Genomic DNA, 27,529 nt, shown 5'->3' with positions numbered 1-27,529 from the left:
AGAGTATATCCAGCAACACAGGGACATTGCTCCACAATCAAAGTCAAAATCCCCTTCATTTTAGCCCCTTTCTCTACCAAACTCCAGTAGGCTTTGTGGGCTTTATAGAGAAGTCTCCAGGGCGTTCTTCCTCTTCCATAGGAACCATTTTCTAAAGCCTGGTCAGCAGCTGCTGTCTCATCAATGCTACTGGAATCTTCTTCAGAGGTATCCCAGTCACCTTGCCCAGCTCTGGTAGTGTCTAGTGTGGTTGGTGGAGAATTCTATTTAGCAAATGTTTATTTTGTAGTAGAATTATTAGTAGTGACAGTAGTAATGGTAAGTAGTAGTGATAGTAACAATAGCAGCAATAACACTAGTAAGTAGTAGTAACTGTAGTAATAACCATAGCAATAGGCAGTAATACTAGTACTAATAGTAGTGATAATAGCAGTAATGGTAGGTAGAGTTGAGTAGTAACAGTAGTAGTAGTAGGTAGTAGCAGTGGTAATCATGACAGTAGAAATCATAAGTAATAGTGGTAGCAACAATAGTAGTAACAGTAGTAACCATAGTAATTACCATAGTAATAACCATAGCAATATGTAGTAGTAGTAGTAACAATAGTAATAACAGCAGTAATGGCAGGTAGAGCACTACCATTACTGCTGTTACTCTACTGTAGGTAGAGTAGTAATATTAAGTGATAGCAGTAGTAACAATAGTAATAGCAGCAGCAGTAGTAATAGTAAGTAGCAGTAACCATAGTAATAACCATAGTGATAGGTAGTAATAGTTGTGGTAACAGTAGTAATAGCAGTAATGGTAGGTAGAGTGGTGGTAGTAGTAACAGTAGTAGTAGTAGCAGTGGTAATAGTAACAGTAGCAATAGTAAATAATACTAGTAGTAACAATAGTAGTAGCAGCAGTAGTAGTAAGTAGTAGTAATCATAGTAATAACCATAGCAATAGGTAGTAGTAGCAGTAGCAATAACAGCAGTAATGGTAGGTGGAGAAGTGATAGTAATAACAGTAGCAATAGCAGGTCATAGTCATGGTAATAGTAGTAATGTCTTATTGTGACCCAGGAGGCACTGTGCTTGGTGCCTTTGTACCAACATTTTGAGATGGCCATTGTACTTATCCCCACTTTATAGATGGAAAAGTGGAGGTCGAGCAATATTTTTTAACTTAAAGAGCCATCCTTCTCTTTAGAGAAAGAGCCAGAATCCCAGGCAGGGCTATCTTATTCCAGAACCCAAGCTCTCAAACACAATGCACAATACTTAATCTCTCTCAAGTCAGAGGAGATCCACTTAAGTATACATCCATCCACATATTCATTCATTCAACCATTCAACAAATATTAGTTGAGCCCTTACCATATGCCAAACAGTCAGACGTGAATAGCTGTTACAAATGAGACTGGGAAGGATGGCACAATGCAGATTCAGACAGTGTGATAAGGAAATATTGAGAAACAAAGATGAGTTCTGGCATGAATTTGTAAAGGTGAATGTGGGCTTGGCACACAAGAATGGCAGAACTTAAGGAATCTGATGAGAAGTGGGCACTTCAGGCAGAGAGAAGAGCTTGAGCAAGGCTCAGAGGCTGACGGTGCAGAAAACACATGGGAAGAGGGAATAGATTACTGCGGTCAAGAATTCACAGAGGAGTTATAGAAGATACAACCAAGTTACCGACGAAGGTAAGATAGGGGAATACCAATCACAGTCTCTTTTCCCATTCCAGGAGCATCCCAGGCACATCCTAGTAACTGAGAAACATTTCTCTCCCTTTCCTCATATGGAGAATAAATAAGCTATTGCTAGTCCAGTAAGTGAAATCATTTTGTTCAAATTGTGTGCCCATTCCCCAATTCACAGGACTACACACGGGAGGGACAAAAAGAATGGAGACCACCACCACAGCTCTGAAGACCACCACCACAGCTCCGAAGACCACTTCCAGAGCCATCTTGACCACCAGTGTCTATACTTCTACTTTGGGAACACTGACTCCCCTCAATGCATCAGTGCAAATGGCCAGCACAAGTACCACAGAAATGACGATCACAACCCCATATGTTTCCCCTGATGTTCCAGAAATAACATCCTCATTGGCTACCAGCCTGGGAGCAGAAACCAGCGCAGCTCTTCCCAGGACCACCCCATCTGTTTTCAATAGAGAATCAGAGACCACAGCCTCACTGGTCCCTAGTTCTGAGGCAGAGACAAGTCCAGCTATTCAAACTCTAGATGTTTCTTCTAGTGAGCCAGATACAACAGCTTCATGGGTTATCCATCCTGCAGAGACCATCCCAACTGTTTCCAAGACAACCACCAGTTTTTTCCACAGTGAATCACACACTGTATCTTCCACAGCCACAAGTCATGGGGTAGAAGTCAGCTCAGCCATTCCAACAAATATCTTACCTAGTGAACCAGATGCACTGACCCCACTGGTCACTATTTCTGGGACAGATGCTAGTACAACATTCCCAACACTGACTAAGTCCCCACATGAAACACAGACAAGAACCACATGGCTCACTCATCCTGCAGAGACCGGCTCAACCATTTCCAGAACAATCCCCAATTTTTCCCATCATGAATCAGATGCCACACTTTCAGTGGCCACCAGTCCTGGGGCAGAAACCAGTTCAGCGATTCCAACTATGACTGTCTCACCTGGTGCAGCAGATCTGGTGACCTCACAGGTCACTAGTTCTGGAACAGACCGAAATATGACTATTCCAACTTTGAGTCTTTCTTCTGGTGAACCAAAGACCACAGCCTCATTAGTCACCCATCCTGAAGCACAGACAAGTTCGGCCATTCCAACTTCAACTATCTTGCCTGGTGTATCACGGATGGTGACCTCAATGGTCACCAGTTTGGCGGCAGAGACAAGTACAACTAATCCAGCTCTGACAAGCTCCCCTGGTGAACCAGCTACCACAGATTCATTGGTCACGCATCCTGCACAGACCAGCCCAACAGTTCCCTGGACAACTTCCATTTTTTTTCATAGTAAATCAGACACCATACCTTCAATGGCCACCAGTCATGGGGCACAATCCAGTTCAGCTGTCCCAATTCCAACTGTTTCACCTGGAGTACCAGCAGTGGTAACCCCTGTGGTCACTAGTTCTATGACAGTGACAGGTACAACTATTCCAATTCTGACTCTTTCTGCTGGTGAACCAGAGACCACACCTTCAATGGCCACCAGTCATGAGGCAGAAGCCAGCTCAGCTGTTCCAGCTGTTTCACCTGGGGTACCAGGAGTGGTGACCTCTCTGGTCACTAGTTCTAGGGCAGTGACCAGTACAACTATTCCAATTCTGACTCTTTCTCCTGGTGAACCAGAGACCACACCTTCAATGGCCACCAGTCATGAGGCAGAAGTCAGCTCAGCTGTTCCAACTGTTTCACCTAGGGTACCAGAAGTGGTGACCTCTCTGGTCACTAGTTCTAGGGCAGTGACCAGTACAACTATTCCAACTCCGACTCTTCCTTCTGGTGAACCAGAGACCACACCTTCAATGGCCACCAGTCAAAGGACAGAAGGGGCAGAAGCCAGCTCTGCTGTTCCAACTCCAACTGTTTCACCTGAGGTACCAGAAGTGGTGACCTCTCTGGTCACTAGTTCTATGGCAGTGACCAGTACAACTATTCCAACTCTGACTCTTTCTCCTGGTGAACCAGAGACCACACCTTCAACAGCCACCAGTCATGAGGCAGAAGCCAGCTCAGCTGTTCCAACTGTTTCACCTGGGGTACCAGGAGTGGTGACCTCTCTGGTCACTAGTTCTAGAGCAGTGACCAGTTCAACTATTCCAACTCTGACTCTTTCTCCTGGTGAACCAGAGACCACACCTTCAATGGCCACCAGTCATGAGGCAGAAGCCAGCTCAGCTGTTCCAGCTGTTTCACCTGGGGTACCAGGAGTGGTGACTCCTTTGGTCACTAGTTCTAGGGCAGTGACCAGTACAACTATTCCAACTCTGACTCTTTCTCCTGGTGAACCAGAGACCACACCTTTAATGGCCACCAGTCAAAAGGCAGAAGCCAGCTCTGCTGTTCCAATTCCAACTGTTTCACCTGGGGTACCAGAAGTGGTGACCCCTTTGGTCACTAGTTCTAGGGCAGTGACAGGTACAACTATTCCAATTCTGACTCTTTCTCCTGGTGAACTAGAGACCACACCTTCAACGGCCACCAGTCATAGGGTAGAAGGGGCAGAAGCCAGCTTTGCTGTTCCAACTCCAACTGTTTCACCTGGGGTACCAGGAGTGGTGACCCCTTTGGTCACTAGTTCTGGGGCAGTGACCAGTACAACTATTCCAACTCTGACTCTTTTTCCTGGTGAACCAGAGACCACACCTTCAATGGCCACCAGTCATAGGACAGAAAGGGCAGAAGCCAGCTCAACTGTTCCAACTGTTTTACCTGAGGTACCAGGAGTGATGACCTCTCTGGTCACTAGTTCTAGTGCAGTAGCCAGTACAACTATTCCAACTCTGGCTATTTCTTCTGGTGAACCAGAGACCACAACTTCATTAGTCACCCATTCTGAGGCAAAGACAATTTCAGCCATTCCAACTTTAGCTGTCTCCCCTACTGTACAAGGGCTGGTGACTTCACTGGTCCCTAGTTCTGGGTCAGAGACCAGTGCATTTCCAAATCTAACTGTTGTCTCAGGTCAACCAGAGACCACAGCCTCATGGATCACTCATTTCGGGACAGAAACAAACTCTGTTGTTCCAACTTTGACTGTCTCCACTGGGGAGCCATTTACAAAAATCTCATTTGTCACCCATCCTGCAGAGAGTAGCTCAACTGTTCCCAGGACAACCTCAAGCTTTTCCCATAGTGAATCAGACACTATGCCTTCCACAGTCACCAGTCCTGAGGCAGAATCCAGCTCAGCCATTTCAACAACTATTTCACCTGGTATACCAGGTGTGCTGACTTCCCTGGTCACTAGCCCTGGGACAGACATCAGTGCAACTTTTCCAACAGTGCCTGAGTCCCCACATGAATCAGAGGCAACAGCCTCATGGGTTACTCATCCTGCAGTCACCAGCACAACAGTTCCCAGGACAACCCCTAATTTTTCTCATAGTGAACCAGACACCACACCCTCAATAGCCACCAGTCCCGGGGCAGAAGCCAGTTCAGCTTTTCCAACAATAACTGCCTCATCTGATGTACCAGATATGGTGACCTCACAGGTCACTAGTTCTGAGACAGACACCGGTATAACTATTCCAGCTCTGACTCTTTCTCCTGATGAACAAGAGACCACAACCTCATTTATCACCTATTCTGAGACACACACAAGTTCAGCCATTCCAACTCTGACTGTCTCCCCTGGTGCATCAAAGATGCTGACCTCACTGGTCACTAGTTCTGGGACAGACAGCACTACAACTTTCCGAACACTGACGGAGACCCCATATGAACCAGAGACAACAGCCACACAGCACATTCATCCTGCAGAGACCAACACAATGGTTTCCAGGACAACCCCCAAGTTTTCCCATAGTGAGTCAGACACCACACTCCCAGTAGCCATCACCAGTCCTGGGCCAGAAGCCAGTTCAGCTGTTTCAACGACAACTGTCTCACCTGATATGTCAGATCTGGTGACCTCACTGGTCCCTAGTTCTGGAACAGACACCAGTACAACCTTCCCAACATTGAGTGAGACCCCATATGAACCAGTGACTACAGCCACATGGCTCACTCATCCTGCAGAGACCAGCACAAAGGTTTCTAGGACAATTCCCAACTTTTCCCATAGGGGATCAGACAGTACACCCTCAATGGTCACCAGTCCTGGAGTAGACGCCAGGTCAGCTGTTCCAATTACAACCATCCCATCCAGTATACCAGAGGTAGTGACGTCACAGGTCACTAGTTCTGCAACAGACACTAGTACAGCTATTCCAACTTTGACTCCTTCTCTTGGTGAACCAGAGACCACAGCCTCATTGGCTGCCCATCCTGGGACACAGACTGGCTTCACTGTTCCAATTCGGACTGTTTCCTCTAGTGAGCCAGGTACAACAGCTTCCTGGGTCACTCATCCTGCACAGATCAGCACACCTGTTTTGAGAACAACCCCCAGTTTTTCCCATAGTAGACCAGATGCCACACCTTTAATGGCCACCAGTCCTGGGACAGAAGTCAGTTCAGCTGGGCTGACAACAATCTCCCCTGCTGCACCAGAGATGGTGACTTCACAGATCACTAGTTCTGGGGCAGCAACTAGTACAACTATTCCAACTTTGACTCATTCTCCTGTTATGCCAGAGACCACAGCCTTATTGATCACCCATCCCAGCACAGAGACAAGTACGTTTCCTGCTTCAACTGTGTTTCCTCAAGTATCAGGGACCACAGCCTCACTCTCCATTAGACCTGGCACAGAGACTAGCACAGCTCTCTCAACTCAGACAACATCCTCTCTCTTCACCCTACTTGTAACTGGAACTGGCAGAGTTGATCTAAATCCAACTGCTTCACCTGGTGTTTCTGCAAAAACAGCCTCACTTTCCACCCATCCAGGGACAGAAACCAGCACAATGATTCCAACTTCAACTCTTTCCCTTGGTTTATTAGAGACTACAGGCTCACTAGCCACCAGCTCTTCAGTAGAGACCAGCACCGGTACTCTAACTCTGACTGTTTCCCCTGCTGTCTCTGGGCTTCCCAGTGCCTCCATAACAACTGGTAAGACCCAAACTGTGACCTCCTGGAACACAAAAACCTCATCATCTGTAACCTCAGCTGGACCCCCAGAATTTTCCGGGACTGTCACAGGCACCCCTATGACCTTGATACCATCAGAGACGCCAACACCACGTAAACCCAGTCATAGAGAAGGAGTGAGTCCAACCACTATCTTGAGAACTACGGTGGTTGAAACCACTAATTTAGCTGCCACAGGTTCCAGTCCCACTGTGGCCAAGACCACAACCACCTTCAATACACTGGCTGGAAGCTCCTTTGCTCCTCTGACCACACCTGGGATGTCCACCTTGGTCTCTGAGAGTGTGACCTCAAGAGCAAGTAAGAATAACTTTTTTATTGTGGTAAAATATAAATACTATAAAATTTTCCATTCTAAACATTTTAAATGTACAATTCAGCAGTACTAATACATTCACATTGTTGTGCAACCCTCACCAATATCTATTTTCAAAACTTTTTTTTTTGTCACCCCAAACAGTACTGAAGGAATAATTTCCCATTCCCCATTTTCCCTAGTGCAGTGGTGCAATCTTGGCTCACTGCAACCTCTGAACCTCTGTCTCCTGGGTTCAAGCAATTCTCCTGCATCAGACTCCTGAGTAGCTGGGACTACAGGTGCACACCACCATGCCTGGCTAATTTTTTGTATTTTTAGTAGAGACAGGGTTTCACTATGTTGGGTAGGCTGCTCTCGAACTCCTGACCTCAGGTGATCCACCGTCCTTGGCCACTCAAAGTGCTGGGATCACAGGCATAAGTCCCTGCACCCAGCCCTGTCTCACTTTTCTTTTCTTTTCTTTTCTTTTTTTATTTTTTTGAGACGGAATCCCACTCTGTCACCAAGCTGGAGTGCAGTGGCGAAATCTTGGCTCACTGCAACCCCCGCCTCCCTGTTCAAGGGATTCTCCTGCCTCAGCCTCCTGAGTAGCTGGGACTACAAGGTGTGCGCCACCACACCCAGCTAATTTTTGTATTTTCAGTAGAGACAGGGTTTCACCATGTTGGCCAGGATGGTCTCCATCTCTTGACCTCATGATCCACCCTTGGCCTCCCAAAGTGCTGGGATTGCAGGCGTGAGCCACTGCGCCTGGCCGTCTCAGCCCGTACAGCCCGAGCAAACTGGAATCACTGGTCACCCCACATAGGAAGGTCTCAGACAGTGACTGCTACATAAGGTATTTCAAGTAGGATGGCCCAGGCTGGACCCCAGCTGGATGCTGGAGTTAAAATGTGTCCTCGGAGGCTTTCCTCCCATGCCCCACTGCCCAGGGTCTGACTTAGGACTGGTCTCTTCTTACCCTCCCTTTCTGCAGCTGGCATGCCTTTGTTGATGCCTTTGACTGTCAACTTCACCATCACCAACCTGCAGTACACGAAGGACATGGGGCGCCTGGGCTCTGAAATATTCAATGCCACCGAGAGGGCCCTGCAGCAGCTGGTGAGAGCCCCCCCAGCCAATGCCCACTCCTCCAATGTTTCGGTCCCTCCTCCTCCTCATCTCTCTCTCATTCCTTCCCAGCTCGAGCCCTTGTTCCAGAACAGCAGTATTGGTTCCCTCTATGCTGGCTGCAGGCTGACCTCGCTCGGGTGAGACCCCCCTTCATGGCACCTACAGCAACCCCGATTCAGTCCTTTCTTTGCCTCCCACACCCCCAGCAGCCACAGCGACTTGGGCTTTTGCTGAGAGGCAGTATAGCATAATAGACCCAAAGTGCCTCGGTTTGAACACCGGCTCTACAATTTGCTAGCTGTGTGACCCTGGGCAAGACGCACAGCCTCTCTGTTCCTCAATCATATTATTTATAAAATGGTGATGATAACATTCTCTTACTCTTGATGATAATAACAGTTTCTTATTCTATTGGTGATAGTAACAGTCCCTTGCTCTTTTCTCTCTGTTTTTTTTTGAAATGGAGTCTCACTCTGTCACCCAGGCTGGAGTACAGTGGCATGATCTTAGCTCACAGCAACCTCCGCCTCCCAGGTTCAAGCGATTCTCCTGCCCCAGCCTCCCAACAGTCTCTTACTCTTAATCACTTAGCAGAGTGCCTGGACCATTGTGAATGCTCATTTAATTAGGACTCATAGCAGCAATTGGTGTAGCATCTTTGCCAAAGGTATCCCCAGAATCCCTGACAGCTTCCTGGTCCCAGCCCATCTCTACCACATTAGGGTCAAGCTCCGGACACCACAGCTCTGCAGTTTGCTCCATGGAAAGAGATAGGCACTTTGCCAAAGTCAGTCTTACTGAATCAAAGGGAAAAATCCATTATCTTTTTTTTTTTTTTTTTTTTTTGAGACGGGGTCTCGCTCTGTAGCCCAGGCTGGAGTGCAGTGGCCGGATCTCAGCTCACTGCAAGCTCCGCCTCCCGGGTTCACGCCATTCTCCGGCCTCAGCCTCCCGAGTAGCTGGGACTACAGGCGCTGCCACCTCGCCCGGCTATTTTTTGTATTTCTTAGTAGAGACGGGGTTTCACCATGTTAGCCAGGATGGTCTCGATCTCCTGACCTCGTGATCCGCCCATCTCGGCCTCCCAAAGTGCTGGGATTACAGGCTTGAGCCACCGCGCCCGGCCTTTTTTTTTTTTTAATTTTACTTTAAGTTCTACGATACATGTGCAGAACGTGCTGGTTTGTTACATAGGTATGCATGTGCCATGGTGGTTTGCTGCACCTATCAACACATCATCTAGGTTTTAATGACCTGTCTTTTCCTCTCTGCTTGTGTCCCCTCAGTGTTCTCTGGGCTCAGTGGATTCAGGACCCTTTCCTTACACCTTACAACCCTGCAGCCTCTCTGTGAGGTTCTCCATTCAGTCAACTCAGATCCCCCTGCCAGAGGGGTGGGTCTTCTACTCACATAGCCCCACGAAAAGAAATCAAAACTGTCCTCAGCTGAGCTCCCCTGACCCCACCCGCCCCCATCTCTCCATAGGATCGGGGAATGTCATAACGTTGTTCTTACGACATGCCACCAGCAATCTAAGTGGTTTACGTGTTTTCATTTATTTTATCCTCACAACCACATTATTTTTATCCCATCTTGTGGATGAGACAACTGAAGCTCAGAATAATCAAGTTCCTTGCTTAAGAGAAGCCTGGCTTTAAGCCCAAGGGTTCTGGTTCTAGAATCTTTACTTGTAACCTTGACACCAGCAGTTCTCAAGCTCACTGGGTTCAACAACCTTTTACATTCCACTTCGTTGACATACCATTGACATGTAAACATTGTGTATATGTAAGGTGTACAACTAGATGTCTGGACATGTGTGAACCTGGTGAAGTGGTCACCAGAATGCAGGTAATTTGCACATCCAGCACCTCTCCAGAGTTACCATTTGTGCGCGCATGTGTGTGTGTTGAGAAGATTTAATTTAAGATCAATCCTCTCTGCTAATTTCAAGTATACAATACAGCATTGTTAACCTTCGTAATCATGCTATACATTAGATCTTCAGAACTTATTCACCTTATGGTTTAAACTTTGTACCCTTTGGCCAGCATTATCCCATTCTCTCCTCCTTTTGCATTCTTAAAAAGTATTCATAGCCGAGCGTGGTGGCTCACGCCTGTAATCCCAGCATTTTGGGAGGCTGAGGCAGGTGGATAACCTGAAGTCAAGAGTTCGAGACCATCCTGGTCAACACAGCGAAACCCCGTCTCTACTAAAAATACAAAAATTAGCTGGGCGTGGTGGCGCATGCCTGTAATCCCAGCTACTCGGGAGGCTGAGGCACAAGAATTGCATGAACCTGGAGGGGCGGAGGTTACAGTGAGCTGAGATCACGCCACCGCACTCCAGCCTGGGGGACAGAGTGATACTCTGTCTGAAAAAAAAAAAAAAGTATTCAGAACTCCAAAGAGCCTTTGGGCTTATATAACAATATTTACTGTATTCAAAATTAAAACTAGCCCAGGCACAGTGGCTCACACCTGTAATCCCAGCACTTTGGGAGGCTGAGGCAGGCAGAAGGCTTGAGCTCAGGAGTTTGCGACCAGCCCAGACGAGCAAGTGAGACTCAGTCTCTACAAAAAATACAAAACTTAGCTGGGTGTGGTGGCGTCTGCCTGTGATCCCAGCTACTTGGGAGGCTGAGGTGGGAGGATGGCTTGAGCCTGGAGGCAGAGATTAAAGTGAGCCAAGATTGCACCACTGCACTCCAGCCCGGGCAGCAGAGCCTGACCTTGCTCAAAAAAAAATAAATAAAAATAAAAAAAATTAAAACTAAGAAATAGTACAAATATGTATTCATTCATTCACTAAAAATAATAAATCTACTACATGTTAACATAGAGAACATATTTTTAGGTATAATAGCCATATTCCACCCCCCCTCCACCAAAAAAAACCCATTTAAAAAAAGGGGCGTTGTTTGCAAATCTTTTTCTTTTAATGTTGCGTAGATTTACCTTTTATTTTACTTTTTAATTGGTATATATTGATTGTACATATTTATAGTCTTAATACCTGTGGTATATAGTGATCAGATCAAGGTAATTAACACATCTATTATCTCAAACATTGATCACTTCGTTGTGTTGAGACTATTCAGTATCCTCCTTCTAGCTATTTGACACTAATAATATATTTTTTTAAATTTTTAATTTTTGTGGGTACACAGTAGGTGGGTATTTATGGGGTACATGAGATGTTTTGACGCAGGCATGCAACGTGTGACCATCACTTCAGGGAGAGTGGGGCATTCATCCCATCAAGCATCTATTCTTTGTGTTACAAACAATCCAGTTATACTTTTTTAGTTATTTTTAAAAACACAATTAAATTATTATTGCCTATAGTCACCCTGCTGTGCTATTAAGTACTGGAGTTTTTTTTTCAGTAATTTTTTAAATTTAAATTTTAATTTTTGAGATGGAATCTCGCTCTGTCACTCAGGCTGGGGTGTAGTGGCGTGACCTCAGCTCACCGCAACCTCTGCCTCCTGGGTTCAAGTGATTCTCCCACCTCACCTCAGCCTCCTGAGTAGCTGGGACTATAGGCATCCACCACCACACCCGGCTAATTTTTGTATTTTTAGTAGAGACAGGGTCTCTACTTTTTGGCCAGGCTGGTCTCGAACTCCTCAGCATAAGTGATCCACCTGCCTTGGCCTCCCAAAGTGCTGGGATTACAGGTGTGAGCCACTGCACCTGGCACTTTTTTAGTTATTTTAAAGTGTATAATTAAGGCGAGGCATGGTGGCTTTTGCCTGGAATTCTAGCACTTTGGGAGGCTAAGGTGGGCCAATCACCTGAAGTCAGGGGTTCAAGACCAGCCTGGCCAACATGGCAAAACCCCATCTCTACTAAAAATACAAAAATTAGCCGGGCACAGTGGTAGGCACCTGTAATCCCAGTCACTCTGGAGGCTGAGGCAGGAGAATCGCTTGAACCCACGAGGTGGAGGTTGCAGTGAGCCAAGATTGCATCATTGCACTCCAGCCTGGGCGACAAGAGTGAAACTCTGTCTCAAAAAAAAAAAAAAAAAAAAGAAAAGTCAAGACGAGCAAAAAGATCACCATTTTGGACTGTGATGACTAATCAATTTGACTTGTGTATTATCTTCACCGCCAGACCATTCGTTCTGTAGCTTAGCTTAGGAGCACCCTCCACCCCATTTGCTCACACTATCCTGTAATCTCTGTGCTCTCACTGCTGTTCTTTGGGTTTCATATTTTCCTTATATTCTTCCACGCCTAGCTGGATTGCAGAGTTAAGTTTATGATTATGAAAGGAAAACTAAATAACAACAACAACAACAAAAACCACCAAGGGGCACCACTGGAGAAAGGAGCTGTTCAGAGTACCAGCTGTCAAGTATCTCTGTATGTCTGTATTCCCATGTCCCTCCCTAGGGCTGAAAAGGATGGGACAAGCACCAGAGTGGATGCCATCTGCACCTACCGCTCAGATCTCACCAGCTATGAGCTGGACAGAGAGCAGCTGTACTGGGAGCTGAGCCAGTTGACTCACGGTGTCACCCTGCTGGGACCCTACACTCTTAACAGGAACAGCCTCTATGTCAACGGTGAGTAGCTATTGACAATGGTGAGTAACTTGGGCTACAGTTGGGGAGGCTCCTCCTGCTCCCCAAATGGGTCTCCCTGTAGTACAAGTCCTCTACCTATGTTCAAAGTTCTGGGCCAACCTAGAATTTCCAGGGTGTGTGGGGTCTGTTTTCTCTCCACTCAACACACTTAAAAAGAAGCTTTCAGTCGGGCACGGTGGCTCACGCTGGCTCACGTCAGCACTTTGAGATGCCGAGGCGGGCAGATCACAAGGTCAAGAGATCAAGACCAGCCTGGCCAACATGGTGAAACTCCGTGTCTACTCAAAATACAAAATTTAGCTGGGTGTGGTGGCGTGTGCCTGTAATCCCAGCTATTCAGTAGGCTGAGGCAGGAAAACTGCTTGAACCTGGGAGGCAGAGGTTGCAGTGAACCAAGATCACGCCACTGCACTCCAGCCTAGCAACAGAGCAGGACTCCGTCTCAAAAAAGAGGAAGCTTCTTTCAAGTGGAAATAAGGATTCCCTCCACAGCCTTCTCATCCCCATGACCATTCAGAGGCCCACGGGGAGCATGCAGAATCAAGGAAGGAAGGGAAAAGCCAGGCTCATTGTGGTGACTGGACATAATTCTTCCCCAACAGGCAACAGGTTCCCAATACAGTCACTCATCTTCGTCTTTCTCTTCTTTATAGCAGCTGGTGGCCCTTTACTTTCTCCAAAGGTCAGCTGGAACTATACACTCCACTCGCAAAACAAACCAAAAAACTCTGACTAATGTGTTTAGCAATAAAGCCCTTTGCAACAATGCTGTTGGCAACAATACCAACAGGAACACCTGTGATAAAGGTTAATATTTATTGAGGGATTCCTGTGATACTGAACTTCGTATGTATATTATGTTTTACTAACCTTACCAAAGTCTTAGCAGGCTGTAAAATATACATACCAGAGAAACAAACAAGGCTCAGGGCAGGGAATCTGTTTGCCCAAGTTTTGATAGCTAAGTAGTAGAATTGGGACTCAAACCCCAAATTGACTCTAAAATCTAGCCACCCTAACTTCTTCTCCTTTTTTATTTATTTATTTATTTATCTATTTATTTATTTATTTTTTAAGACAGAGTCTTGTGGTGTGATCTTGGCTCACTGCAACCTCTGCCTCCTGGGTCCAAGCAATCCTCCTGCCTCAGCCTCTCCAGTAGCTGGGATTGCAGGCACACGCCACCAATCCAGGCTAATTTTTGTATTTTTAGTAGAGACAGGGTTTCACCATGTTGGTCAGGCTGGTCTCGAACTCCTGACCTCAGGTGATCCACCCGCCTCAGCTTCCCATAATGCTGGGATTACAGGCACGAGCCACCGCACCTGGCCACCACCCTAACTTCTAAGCATCGCTGCAGACCCAGCATGAATAAGCCCACACATCTCAGGATGGAAAAGCCTATCAAGGAGCTTCTAATACAACAATTTGAGCTAAAGTTTGATTAACTCTGTCCTCACTATACCACCTTAGACATTTTCTTTATACCTGGATGACAACCTGCCTTGTATTTCATTACAAGTCATTGAGAGTGACTTAAAAGTAGCTGTTAACAGTGTGTGTTTTGGTGAATCCCAAGTCCTGGTGCTGCTGACCGTGTGGCCCTGGGAGAGTCCTGCAGCCTCTCTAGGCTTCTGGAACAATGCTCTTAGCAACATCACCAACAAGAACACCTACAATAAAAGCTAATATTGACTGTAAAAGCTAATATTTACAGAACTTCTTATATGTGTTATGTCTCACTAATCCTGCCCAAAGGATTCAATGTCCTATTTTTTTTTTTTTTTTTTTTTTGACAGTCTCCCTCTGGCACCCAGGCTGGAGTGCAGCGGTACAATCTTAGCTCACTGTAGCCTCCGCCTCCCGGGTTCATGCGATTCTCCTGCCTCAGCCTCTCGAGTAGCTGGGACTACAGGCGCCCGCCACCACGCCCGGCTAATTTTTTGTATTTTTAGTAGAGACGAGGTTTCCCCATGTTGGCCAGGCTGATCTCAAACTCCTGGCCTCAGGTGATCCACCTGCCTCAGCCTCCCAAAGTGCTGGGATTACAGGCGTGCGCCTCCGTGCCTGCCCATATGTGTTATGTCTTACTAATCCTCTAATCCTGCCAAAAGGATTCAGTGTCCTTATTTATTTATTTATTTATTTATTTTTGATAGAGTTTCCCTCTAGTGCCCAAGCTGGAGTGCAGTGGTGGTCTTGGCTCACTGCAGCCTCCACATCCCGGGTTCAAGTGATTCTCCTACCTCAGCCTCTCGAGAAGCTGGGACTACAGGCGCCCGCCACCACACCTGGCTAATTTTTGTAATTTTGTAGAGATGGGGTTTCACCATGTTGGCCAGGCTGGTCTCGAACTCCTGACCTCCTGTGATCCACCCACCTCAGTCTCCCAAAGTGCTGGGATTATAGGCGTGAGCCACCGTGCCCAGCCATATGTGCTATGTCTCACTAATCTTGCCCAAAGGGTTCAGGTTTTTTTTTTTCTTTCTTTTTAATGGAGTCTCCCTCTGGCGCCCAGTCTGGAGTGCAGTGGTACAATCTTATCTCACTGCAGCCTCCGCCTCCCAGGTTGAAGTGATTCTCCTGCCTCAGCCTCTCAAGTAGCTGGGACTACAGGCGACCGCCACCACGCCTGGCTAATTTTTGTATTTTTGTAGAGATGGGGTTTCACCATGTTGGCCAGGCTAGTCTCAAACTCCTGATCTCAAGTGACCCACCCAAAAGCCTCCCAAAGTGCTGGGATTACAGGTGGGAGCCACCTCACCTGCCCCTATTTTCGGAATGGATTTTTTTTTTTTTTAATTTTTAAAATGTCAGCTAAGATTATTGTGAAGATCAAATAAGATAAAAACCTCATAACCTAAATGATAGGGTTCCGCTTGGCCCAGTCTCAGAAGTTTCAAGAAAACCAGTCAAACCAGCAAATGTAAAATAAGTCTAAATTTTCTTTGCACTATTCACAGAGCGCCAAAGAGGATCTAATTCATGTTTCAGAACATACCACACTTGCTAAAATCCCGCAATACTCATGAAAGACTCATGAAAACTCCAGGCCCCTAACTACAAGACGTCACTGTGGATCGTCCAAATACAGCAAGCCCCAATCTTAGGACAGGAATGAGGCATGAATGGCCTCTGTGCTAATGATCTAACCTAATGCTGAATTTGTTATTTCCCCTCTGAATCCACTTGGAGATTTCCTTTATATCTGATTTGAAATAGAGGATATATACTCCTCTATCCTTGACATAGGAGATAATACACACAAAGTATTTCATTGTAGTATCAAGTACACATCCTGTTCTGTGTCCATAGGATTATGACTAATTTAGGGCACAGCTTAACAGTGTGGTACTATTGAATGACAGACAGATGTCTGTTTTGTTGGATGCAGGACAAGCCATGTAACCTCCCTAGACTTTAATGTCCTCTCTGTAGAATGGAATAAAAATACCATGTGGGATTGTTCCGATAATCAAATGAGATAATTCAGGAACAACCCATGTGAATTACAGGGCCGTCCTGGGTTCCGTCTTTCCTTGTATCTCTCACAGAGCCTCAAAGGAGATGCAATCCATGACCTAGAGAAACACTCATGGCAACTTCTCTTATCCCCAATTCCTTTCTTGCTCCAATGGTACTGCCACTCCTGTCATCCTGAAGTCTCTTGTTTTTACCACCACATCTGTTTTGCCAAATTTTCTCCAGTATTCCAAACCTTACTAACCCTTCCTTCCTTCCTTCCTTCCTTCCGTCCTTCCTTCCTTCCTTCCTTCCTCCCTCCCTCCCTCCCTCCCTCCCTCCCTCCCTCCCTCTCTCTTTCTTTTTCTTTCTCTTTCCTTCTCTTTCTTTCCTTCTTTCTTCTTTCTTTCTTTTTCTCTTCTCTTCTCTTCTTTTCTTTTTGAGACACGGTCTCTCTCTGTCGCACAGGCTGGAGTGCAATGGCACGATCTCAGCTCACTGCAACCTCCGCCTCCTGGGTTCAAGCGATTCTCCTGCCTCAGCCTCCTGAGTAGCTGGGATTACAGGCGCCCACCGCCATGCCACGCTAATTTTTGTGTTCTTAGTGGAGAGGGGGTTTCACCATGTTGGCCAGGATGGTCTTGAACTCCTGACCTCAAGTGATCCACCTATCTAGGTCTTCCAAAGTGCTGGGATTACAGGCATGAGCCACCGCACCCGGCTCCATATGAACCATTTCTATCCCTCATCTCTCTATACTTTTACCTAAAAACACCACTCTATTCACCCATCACATTTTTGTCAGTTCCACATCACACACACACACACACACACACACACACACACAGAGAGAGAGAGAGAGAGAGAGAAACAAAGCTGGAAAAAAATTGTACTATCATGAAATTTTGTGAAAGGAGGTAAGCTGACAGAGTAAGAATCAAACTAAATTATCTTTATGGGTAGAGACAATACAAATAAGATCAGAAAGCTCACTCATCCATACATGTGTCTTTCCACCCTTGTAATGTATTTATTATTATTGCTGGTGCATACTAGATTCCCCATAAATAGGGACAGCTATTATGATATTTTTATTTCAGGAATAATAATAGTGATGATCTCCACCATTATTGTCAAAGGACAAAGCACAAAATAAGTACCAAATAAAATGTAGCCATTATCCTTTATTCACAAAAGATCCTGGCCCCACCTCTTCTCAATGAAATGTCCATGACTTGTTCAACTTTGGCAACTCTGGGCTGAGACGATAGAGGTTCTCTTGTGAGCTGAAGTCACGCATCTAAGGTGGAAACCCTTTCCCTCCCTCTGGCTGGCTGAGGGATAGCCCAGATGGGGTCATCATGAAAGTTTCCCATGATTTCCATTTCTAGATCTACCATCTTCCCCTCCCCTACCTCTCACCCATCATAATAGTCCTTCTTTACTCTTTCCTCCCTATCTGCAGGTTATAACCATCGGTACCAGACCCCTGCCACCAGCAGTGAGTATTCAAAGCTGTGATATTCCAATGGCCTTGGGATCCTTCCTCCCCAAGGTGCATTCCTCAGAAAAGAAACTGATCATTCCCCTCCCTGCGGGCCCAGCCACAGCCTCAGAGCAGCCCCTAACCCATCAAGGTCTTGGTGTGAACCAAGATAGAAGCCCAAATACCAATTAGCAGTTCCTGTGCCACATGCCTTTAGAAAGACACCCAATCATTTTTCCACGTTCTTTTTTTCTCAGCTCCAGTGACTTCTACATTCTCCCCAGGGATTTCCACATCCTCCATCCCCAGCTCCACAGGTAGGAAGCTCCTCTCTGGCTTCTATGAAATTTAACACTGCGCGGTCTGTTCCCTGCTGACCACCCAGCCTCGGCCTGTTCCACTCTCCCTCTCACTCTCTAATTTTTTTTCTTTTTTCCTTTTCTTTATTCTTTTTTTTTTTTTTTTTTTTTTTTTTTAACACGGAGTCTTGTTCTGTCACCTAGGCTGGAGTGCAATGGCATGATCTCAGCTCACTGCAACCTTCGCCTCCCAGGTTCAAGTGATTCTCCTACCTCAGCCTCCCAAGTAGCTGGGATTACAGGCATGCGCCACCACGCCTGGCTAATTTTTTGCATTTTTAGTAGAGACAGGGTTTCACCATGTTGGCCAGGCTGGTCTCAAACTCCTGACCTCAGGTGATCCACCTGCCTCGGCCTCCCAAAGTGCTGGGATTATAGGCATGAGCCACCACTCCTGGCCCACTCTCTAAATTTTGACCATCCCAGGTACTTGAGTGGTATTCTAGCACCCTAACCTCTGTCCAGCCTCAGGAGTTTTGCACTAGCGATTCCTGGAGGCCAGCTATGGTTGGTATATTCTCAACTTTCTATTTTTTTTTTATTTAATTTTTTTTTTTTTTTGAGATGGAGTCTCACTCTGTCACCCATGCTGGAGTGCAGTGACACGCTCTTGGCTCACTGGAACCTCTACCTCCTGGGTTCATGCAATTTTCCTGCCTCATCTGGAAATTTTCTCAGTGGCCAAGATCATGCCACTGCACTCCATCCTGGGCAATGGAGCTAGGCTCCATCTCAGAAAAAAAAAAAAAAAAAAAGATAGAAGTTGGGCATTCCTAACCCTTAACCCTGCCTTGTGATTCTGGAGTTATTGGATAGAACCTGGTGTCCTGTAATTTAAATTCTTCCTTCCGGCCTCCTGTTTTGTGAGTCACAATACTGCAAACTTTTTACATGCTGTAGACAGGATGTTCACTCTCCACTTCCTCACTGCTCTGCCCTAATCAATTCAACCATTTATGTGACATGCCTAACTCCTCTGGGCTTGTACGTATGTAATGTGTATTATAAAGCAAGTCATTCCATGATCAACGATGTCACTTTTTCTAGGTGCTTTTGAAATTTGTTCTTCATCATTAATTTTCTTTTTTTTTTTTTTTTTTTTTTTTTTTTTTGAGACGGAGTCTGGCTCTGTCGCCCGGGCTGGAGTGCAGTGGCCGGATCTCAGCTCACTGCAAGCTCCGCCCCCCGGGTTTACGCCATTCTCCTGCCTCAGCCTCCCGAGTAGCTGGGACTACAGGCGCCCGCCGCCTCGCCCGGCTAGTTTTTTGTATTTTTTAGTAGAGACGGGGTTTCACCGTGTTCACCAGGATGGTCTCGATCTCCTGACCTAGTGATCCGCCCGTCTCGGCCTCCCAAAGTGCTGGGATTACAGGCTTGAGCCACCGCGCCCGGCCCATCATTAATTTTCAGTAGTTTGATTACGATGTGTCTGGGCATGGTTTTCTTTGAGTTTATCCTGCTTAAAGTTTTCTCAGCTTCTTGAGTCTCAAAGTGTTTGTTTTTCAAGAAATTTGGGAAATGATCTGAAACTATATCTTCAACTTTGTTTTCTGCTCTGATTCTTTCTCCCCTTCGGACCTCCAATGAAATGATGTTGCCCCAAGAGACCCTGAGGTTCTGTTCATTTTGTTATTTGTCAACCTTTTTTTCCTCTCCAACTTTCAGGTTTAATAATTTTTATAGAATATTTTCACAATCACCAAGCCTTTTCTCTGTCAGCTCCATTCTGCCCGTCCATTGAATTCTTTTTATCGCAGTTACTTTATCTTCCAGTTCAAAAGTTTCTATTTGGTGATAGATAGATAGATAGATAGATAGATAGATAGATAGATAGATAGATAGATTAGATGATATATGTTATAACATATATATTATATATTATGTTATATAAAAATATATTTATGATTATAATGTAACATATATGTTATATATAGCTATTTATATAGCCATAACTATATATAAACTATATATAGTTATATATAACCATATATATAGTTACCATATAGTAACCATATATAAAACACATAGTTACATATATAGTGTCTCTCTATATAGTTATAGTTATACATATGGTTATAGATAGAGTTTCTATATCTGTAACTGTATATAGTTATATATGTATGTTTCTCTGTATATAACTATAGATATTTCTATACCTATAGTTATAGAAACTATATATATAACTGAGAAATGCTGGGGAAAGATGGCATGAGGAAGCCTGGAGCAGTCATGGTCATCCCCGCTCCGCACCGAACTCATCAAGAACAGAAGGGTCCTCCTCATTCTCCAGCCATGTTGACCTTGAGCAATTTACTTCCCCTCTCAGTACCTCAGTTTTCTCACCTGCCAAGTGGGGACAATAATATTTCATAAATTGGTTGCAAATGTTAAATGCAACTCTACGTAAGAACACCTAGCACGGGGGCTACCAGGGAATTTGGTTTAACAAATATTTATCAGGCCCCTATTCTGGGCTAGGCAGAGGGGATAAGATGTTGATTAAGTCAAATGCAGTCCCTCCCCTCACCAAGTTTACAGTGTATTGAGGAAGACTGAAATGGAACAAGCAATTACAATTAGCAATAAAAGACAACCAAGTTATTGAGCACTTACTATATGGCATACCATGTGCTATTTTTTTATTTTTAACTTTTCATTTTGAAATAAATAATAAATATAATAAAATAAATAATAAATAATATAAATAATAAATAACTTTTCATTTTGAAATAAATAATAAATATAATAAAATAATATAAATAAATAATAAATAACTTTTCATTTTGAAATAAATAATAAATAAATTCAGGGGATGTTGCGAAAATAGTGTAGCGTTCCCCTGTACCCTTCACCCAGTTTCTCCCCAGTGGCTACATCTTACATAACTCTAATACAATATCAAAAGCAGGAAATTGACGTTGTTAAAATCCATTTTACTGGTTTTACCTGTGTGTGCGTATATCAGCTTGTGTGTGTGCATGCACGTGTGTGCACACGTGTGTGCATGTGTGCATGCCTGCGTGTGTGTGCGTGTGTGCATGCATGTGTGTGCACATGTGCATGTGTGCGTGCGTGTGTATGCATGTGTGCACGTATGTGTGAGTCTTTGCACGTGTGTGTGCATGTGCACGTGTGTGTCCATGCATGTGTGTGTGCGTGTGTGTGGGTAGCCCTATGCAATTTTTATCACATGGGCGTAGCCCTATAATCACCACCACCATCAAGATTCAGAACTGTTCCATTCCCCCAAAGATTCCCCTCATGCTACCCTTCATAATCATGCCCACCGAGCCCAATACTATTGAATAGAGTAACCATTGCTATTCTGCTCTCCATCTCCATCTCCCTCTCTACAATTTTATTTTGAGTATGTTATTTAAACGGAAATGTCCAACATGTCACCTTTGGATCTGGCTTCTTTTCCACTCAGTGTAATGTCCTGGAGATGTGCTCTTTTTAACAGTCATGTAACCTTCCTAATTTCCCTCCAAAATATCATTATGCCCCTCGTCGCCTTTTTTTTTTTTTTTTTTTTTTTTGGTTTGAGACAGTCTCTCTCTGTAGCCCAGGCTGGAGTGCAGTGATATAATCTCAGCTCAATGTAGCCTCCATCTCCCGGGTTCAAGTGATTCCCCTGCCTCAGCCTCCTGAGTAGCCGGGATTACAAGTGCATGCCACCAAGCCTGGCTAATTTTTGTATTTTTAGTAGAGACGGAATTTCACCGTCTTGGCCAGGCTGGTCTCGAATTCCTGACCTCAAGTGATCTGCCCGCCTTGGCCTCCCAAAGTGCTGGGATTACAGGCATGAGCCACCGCGCCCGGCCCATTATGCCCATTGTATTACAGTGGAAGAAACTGAGGTATGGACAGGTAACATGTCCACGGTCACTTGGCTGGTGAGGGGCAGAGAGGGGATTTGAAAACAAATCTGACTCACTAGTGTGGCCGTAACCATGGTAACTATGTCTGTCTAGCGTGTGGTCTCCTCTTTATTAAAGGAAGAGCAAGTTCTGGGAGTTTGGGGATTGGGTGGGGAAGGGTAGCCAAGTAAAGCAGGTGAGAGAAGGTCTGCTTTAAGGACTGCTGTTTGATGTTTTGTTGTTGTTGTTCAATGTTCAATGGGATTGAGTTGACTCTTTTTTTCCTTCTTGTTCCCCAAAGCATGAGACTGTCCCGGTCCTTTTTTCTTTTAACTTCTCAGCTAGAGTTTGTTAGGGTGGGTATGGGCACCTGGCAGAGTCTGAGACCTCAGCTTCCAGTAGTCACACATTCTGACCCAATACACCCACCCTGGTCCCCTAACCTGCTTCTGGGCCCAGGTAATGCATTTTAGCAACATCCCACTTTTCTCCTTACCTGGCTTTCCGTTATCCGTCCAAACTAAAGCACCCACCTGTCTGCTTCAAACTCTTGCTTCAAGCACTCTGTCTGGGTCCTCAGAAATTGACTTAGAGTCAGTTCAGATCTGACTCAGGCGTGGTCTTCTTTTCTCCTTCCTTGCAGCAGCCACAGTCCCATTCATGGTGCCATTCACCCTCAACTTCACCATCACCAACCTGCAGTACGTGGAGGACATGCGGCACCCTGGTTCCAGGAAGTTCAACGCCACAGAGAGAGTCCTGCAGGGTCTGGTGAGAGCCCCGCCCACCTTACTCCTCCCCCGCCCACCTTACTCCTCCCCCGCCCACTTAGACAAACCACGCCCACCTCACACTACCTCTCCCACTGATGCCAGCCATGGCCACCTCATCCAACCCGAGCCACCTTTCCCTGCCCCACCCACTGATTTTAGCCAAGCCCACCTCACCCTTCCCCGCCTACTGATGCCAGCCACGCTCACCTTTCCATGCTATGCCCACTTATTTCAGTCACACCCACCTCATCCTGTCCCACCCACATCACTCCAGCCTGGTCCACCCCTCCAGTGCCCCACTCTTCCTGGCTTCCCACAGCTGTTGTTTCTGTTTCTCACCTCCCCTCTCCTTCCTTGCAGCTCAAACCCTTGTTCAGGAATAGCAGTCTGGAATTCCTCTATTCAGGCTGCAGACTAGCCTCACTCAGGTGAGACCCTCCCCAAGAAAACACAACCCAACAGGTGAATATGACCCTAGTCTCTGGGCTCCTTGATTCTGTTCATACTTGGAACAACTATTGCCCATGGATACTAAGCATCACCACCACCAGCAGCAGCTAACTATTCCTAAGACCCAAGGGGCATTATATACTTTATATTTAATGCCTCATCAATGTTTGCAACAGTCTCATGAAACAGGAGCAGAAGGGGAAACTGAGGCCCAGGTTAAGTGGCTTGTGCCAGGGCACACGAAGCAACTCCAGCACTTCAGGTTCTAGATCCAAACTCCTATCCCTTAGGTGGCACTGCCTCTTCTGCTCCCTTGCAACATGTGGAAAACCCCAAACTGACTTCCCTCTAAAGGAACTTTCCCAGAAAATCTAAGAGGGGAAGAAAGGAAGGCGTTCAGCCCTTACACACAGGAGGTCAGCTCTTGAGTGACTCAGAATGCAGCCACAGAGGGCCTGGCCGCTCTGAGGGAGACTGAGAGGCGCCGAGGGCACTGTACCTGAGTGCTGGAAAGGGCAGGTCTTTTAGGGTAGACGTTGGTTGATATCATTTCCTGCCTGGCATTCTCACCTTTCACACGTCTCTCACAGAATCTCCAAGTGTGTCTCTCCCAAGAGTCCCATTTTATCAGTCATCTACCTCCAGCTTCCTTTCCTTCCCAGGGGGAAGCGGGGACAGGGTGCCCTAGTGGCTAAGAGCATTGGTGAACTCAGGCAGACCTCAGTTCTAAACCAACCCAGCTCTGCCATTTACTGAGTTCTGTGACCCTGAGCAAGTGCCTGACATCTTCTGTGCCCTGTTTCCCGACATATTATATACACAAAATACATATATAGACATATAGTGCATATACATATTGAGGCATATTTTATAAACGCATATTTATAGACATTTTATATGCATATGCTATATACATATACATCATATGTTATGTATAATGTATATATTATACATATTGTTATATTGTATACATGTTATGTTATAACATATATAGTACATGTATCTATAACATACATATGTTACATATAACATATATGTACATAACATGTTACATATGTTATGTTACATATAATGTATATGTTATATATGATATATAATTATATATTATATAATTGTTATATATAATGTATATATTATAGTTGTTATAAATTATATATAGCATATAATGTATACATTATGTATTGTTATATATAATATAACCTATACATATATAACATATGTATAACTTTTATGTTATATAATGTATATAACATATATGTGTGTGATGTATATAGCATATCTGACATTAACATATGATATATGCTATAATATGTTATAACATATATTACATGTTACATAACAAACATTTTGTTATAAATCAGTTTAATATACATTATGTTACATATAATGTATGTTATATATGACATATTGTAATTATATATTATATAATTGTTATGTATAATGTATATATTATATTTGTTATGTATTATGTACCACATATAACATACACATTATATATAGTTATAATATATACCTATATAACATATATGTATAACTTATATGTTATATATGATGTATATAACATATATGTGATGTATATAACATATCTGACATTAACATATAACATATATTATAATCTAACATATATTTGTTACATATAATATATATCATGTATAATAATATAATATGTATAAATATATAATATATAAAAGTATGTAAGTATAAATACATATCATATATACATATATTATATATAGTATACATGTGGATACATATAACTACTATATATATCTAGTATATATTCTATATATAATCAGTCCATGAATTACAATGATTCAACTTACGATTTTTCAAACTTGGTGATAATGCCATAGCAATATGCATTCAGTAGAAAGCATACCTTCAACACCCATGCAACCATTCTGTCATTCACTTTCAGTACAATATTCAATAAATTATATGATATATTCAACAGTTTATAATAAAATAGGCTCTGTGTTAGGTGATTTTGCCCAACTGTAGGCTAATGTAAGGGTTCAGAGCATGTTTAAGGTAGGATAGGCTAAGCTATCATGTTCTGTAGGTTAGGTATAGTCAATTTTTATTTTTATTTTTATTTTTATTTTTAAGACAAAGTCTTGCTCTGTCACCCAGACTGGAATGCAGTGGTGCGATCATAGCTCACTGCAGCCTCGAATTCCTGGGCTCAAGTGATCCTCCCACCTCAGCCTCCTGAGTAGCTGGGACTACAGGTGTGTGTCACCATACCTGGCTATTTTTTTTCAATTTTTTTGTGGAGAGGAGGGTCTTGCCATGTTGCCCAGGTGGCCTTGAACTCCTGGGCTCAAGGAATCCTCCCACTTTGGCCTCCCAAAATCCTGGGATTATAGGCATGAGCCACCACGCCTGGCTACAGGGCATTTTTGACCTATGATATTTTCAATTCACAATGGTTTATCAGGGCCGGGCATGGTGGCTCACACTTGTAATCCCAGCACTTTGGGAGGCTGAGGCAGGTGGGTCGCTTGAGGCCAGGAGTTTGAGACCAGGCTGGCCAAATGGCAAAATCTTGTCTCTACTAAAACTACAAAAATTAGCCAGATGTGGTGTGACAGCTGTAGTTCCAGCTACTCGGGAGACTGAAGCATGAGAATCACTTGAACTTAGGAGATGAAGGTTGCAGTGAGTCAAGGTCACACCACTGCACTGCAGCCTGGATGACAGAGGAGACTCTTGTCTCCAAAAAACAAAACAACAGGCTGGGTGCGTGGCTCATGCCTGTAATCCCAGCACTTTGGGAGGCTGAGGCTGGTGGATCACCTGAGGTCAGTAGTTCAAGATCAGCTTGGCAAACATGGAGAAAACCCATCTCTACTAAAAATACAAAAATTAGCTGGGTGTGGTGGCGGGTACCTGCAGTCCCAGCTACTCAGGAGGCTGAAGCAGGAGAATGGATTGAACCTGGGAAGCAGAGGTTGCAGTGAGCCAAGATCACACCACTGCGCTCCAGCCTGGGCAACAGAGTGAGACTCCATCTCCAAAAACAAAAGAAAACAAAAACAAAAAAAGAAAATAAAAAACATGGGTTTATCAGGACATAATACCATCATGAGTCAAGAAGCGTCTAAAAGTATGTGGTAGTTATATAAAAATAGTTATGTAGTTATATACAATAGTCATATATAAATCAGTTTAATATATGTTAGGTAGAGGTATATGATAGTTATATAAAAAATAGTTATATAATAGTTATATAGTTGTATAATTATATAAAATAGTTACATATAAACCAATTTAATATATGTTAGGAAGAGGTATAATAATATATATTACATATGCTATATAATATAATAATGTATAAAATGCAAAACAACATCATATATATTTTATATTAAGCTTATATTTACAGATCTACATATTTATATATTTTATGTTATATATAATTGTGTTATACATAATATAATTAGTATAGTACTGACCGGGACAATTGAGCAGTACCAACCCATAGGGATGCTTCGAGGATGAAAATATGTGATTATGAATACAAAATGCTGGGCCTGCTGCATAGGAAGTATTTAATAAATGGTAGTTGTTACTATAAAGTCGTTCGTACTATAGAGCTACTCACAACCCTGGGACATAGGAGCCCCTTTTCCTGTAATCACTCAATAGTGGGTGGGCAGGTAGATGAGTCCATGTCCTGTGGCCAGGAACAGGTGCTGAGACACGAAGACCTTCTGACTGCTTGTTGGACCAGCCACAGTTTCAGACAGACCAGCCAAAAAGGGCATTTTTCCCAAGCCATTCAGGTCCTTTAAGTTTCGTAACAAATCTCCTAGCCCTGCTGGTCCATAGGATCTAGAGACGATTACTTGAACCTTCTGATCCCGCCATTTGAAAACACCATGCCGTGGGCACCAGTAGGAGGGCCACTGCTACGTGCACCAGTACAAGGGCCACTGCCACGGATTACAGATTGACCCTAAGTACAGCTGTCGCACATCTGGTACTTTAGGAGGCTTATTCGGGGCTATGCAGATCCCTGGCATTATTATCCTAGGATCCTACACCAAGCAAAGCAGGAGCTGCCCCTCCTCATAAACCCATAAGCCCTCCTCTTGAGCAAAGCAGCTGGGAAGGCAGAAGCTATTCAAGCTCCCCTCTGCCCCAGTTCCAAAGACAGACTCAGCTCAAGCTACATGCAGTAAACCCTATAAAAGTCTCACCTCTTGGCATTTCTGCCATGATAATGCTTTCTGCTTCCACTAATAATCCTAGTAATTTGTTTATGGTAGGCATCTTTCTGATGAGAGCCGCATTCTTTTTGTTTGTTTGCTTGTTTGTTTGTTTGAGACAGAGTCTCGCTCT

The 27,529-nt window shown here is 44.4% G+C and overlaps 1 protein-coding gene across 1 annotated transcript in view; it reads left to right on the top strand.

The window, feature by feature from the left end:
- The window catches only part of LOC105481272 (mucin 16, cell surface associated), a 170,065-nt gene that overhangs the window by 58,147 nt on the left and 84,389 nt on the right, over positions 1-27,529 (top strand). The window contains exons 7-14 of the mRNA XM_071086180.1: positions 1,866-7,061; positions 8,057-8,181; positions 8,263-8,330; positions 12,599-12,771; positions 17,720-17,755; positions 17,998-18,057; positions 22,603-22,730; positions 23,093-23,160. Of these exons, the coding sequence (XP_070942281.1) occupies positions 1,866-7,061; positions 8,057-8,181; positions 8,263-8,330; positions 12,599-12,771; positions 17,720-17,755; positions 17,998-18,057; positions 22,603-22,730; positions 23,093-23,160 (5,854 nt within the window). The remainder of the gene's footprint in view (positions 1-1,865; positions 7,062-8,056; positions 8,182-8,262; positions 8,331-12,598; positions 12,772-17,719; positions 17,756-17,997; positions 18,058-22,602; positions 22,731-23,092; positions 23,161-27,529) is intronic.

The sequence above is a fragment of the Macaca nemestrina genome, chromosome 20, assembly GCF_043159975.1.
Source record: "Macaca nemestrina isolate mMacNem1 chromosome 20, mMacNem.hap1, whole genome shotgun sequence".
NCBI lineage: Eukaryota > Metazoa > Chordata > Mammalia > Primates > Cercopithecidae > Macaca > Macaca nemestrina.
Note: the sequence above shows the minus strand (reverse complement) of the source record. Positions and strands in the feature narration are given on the sequence as shown.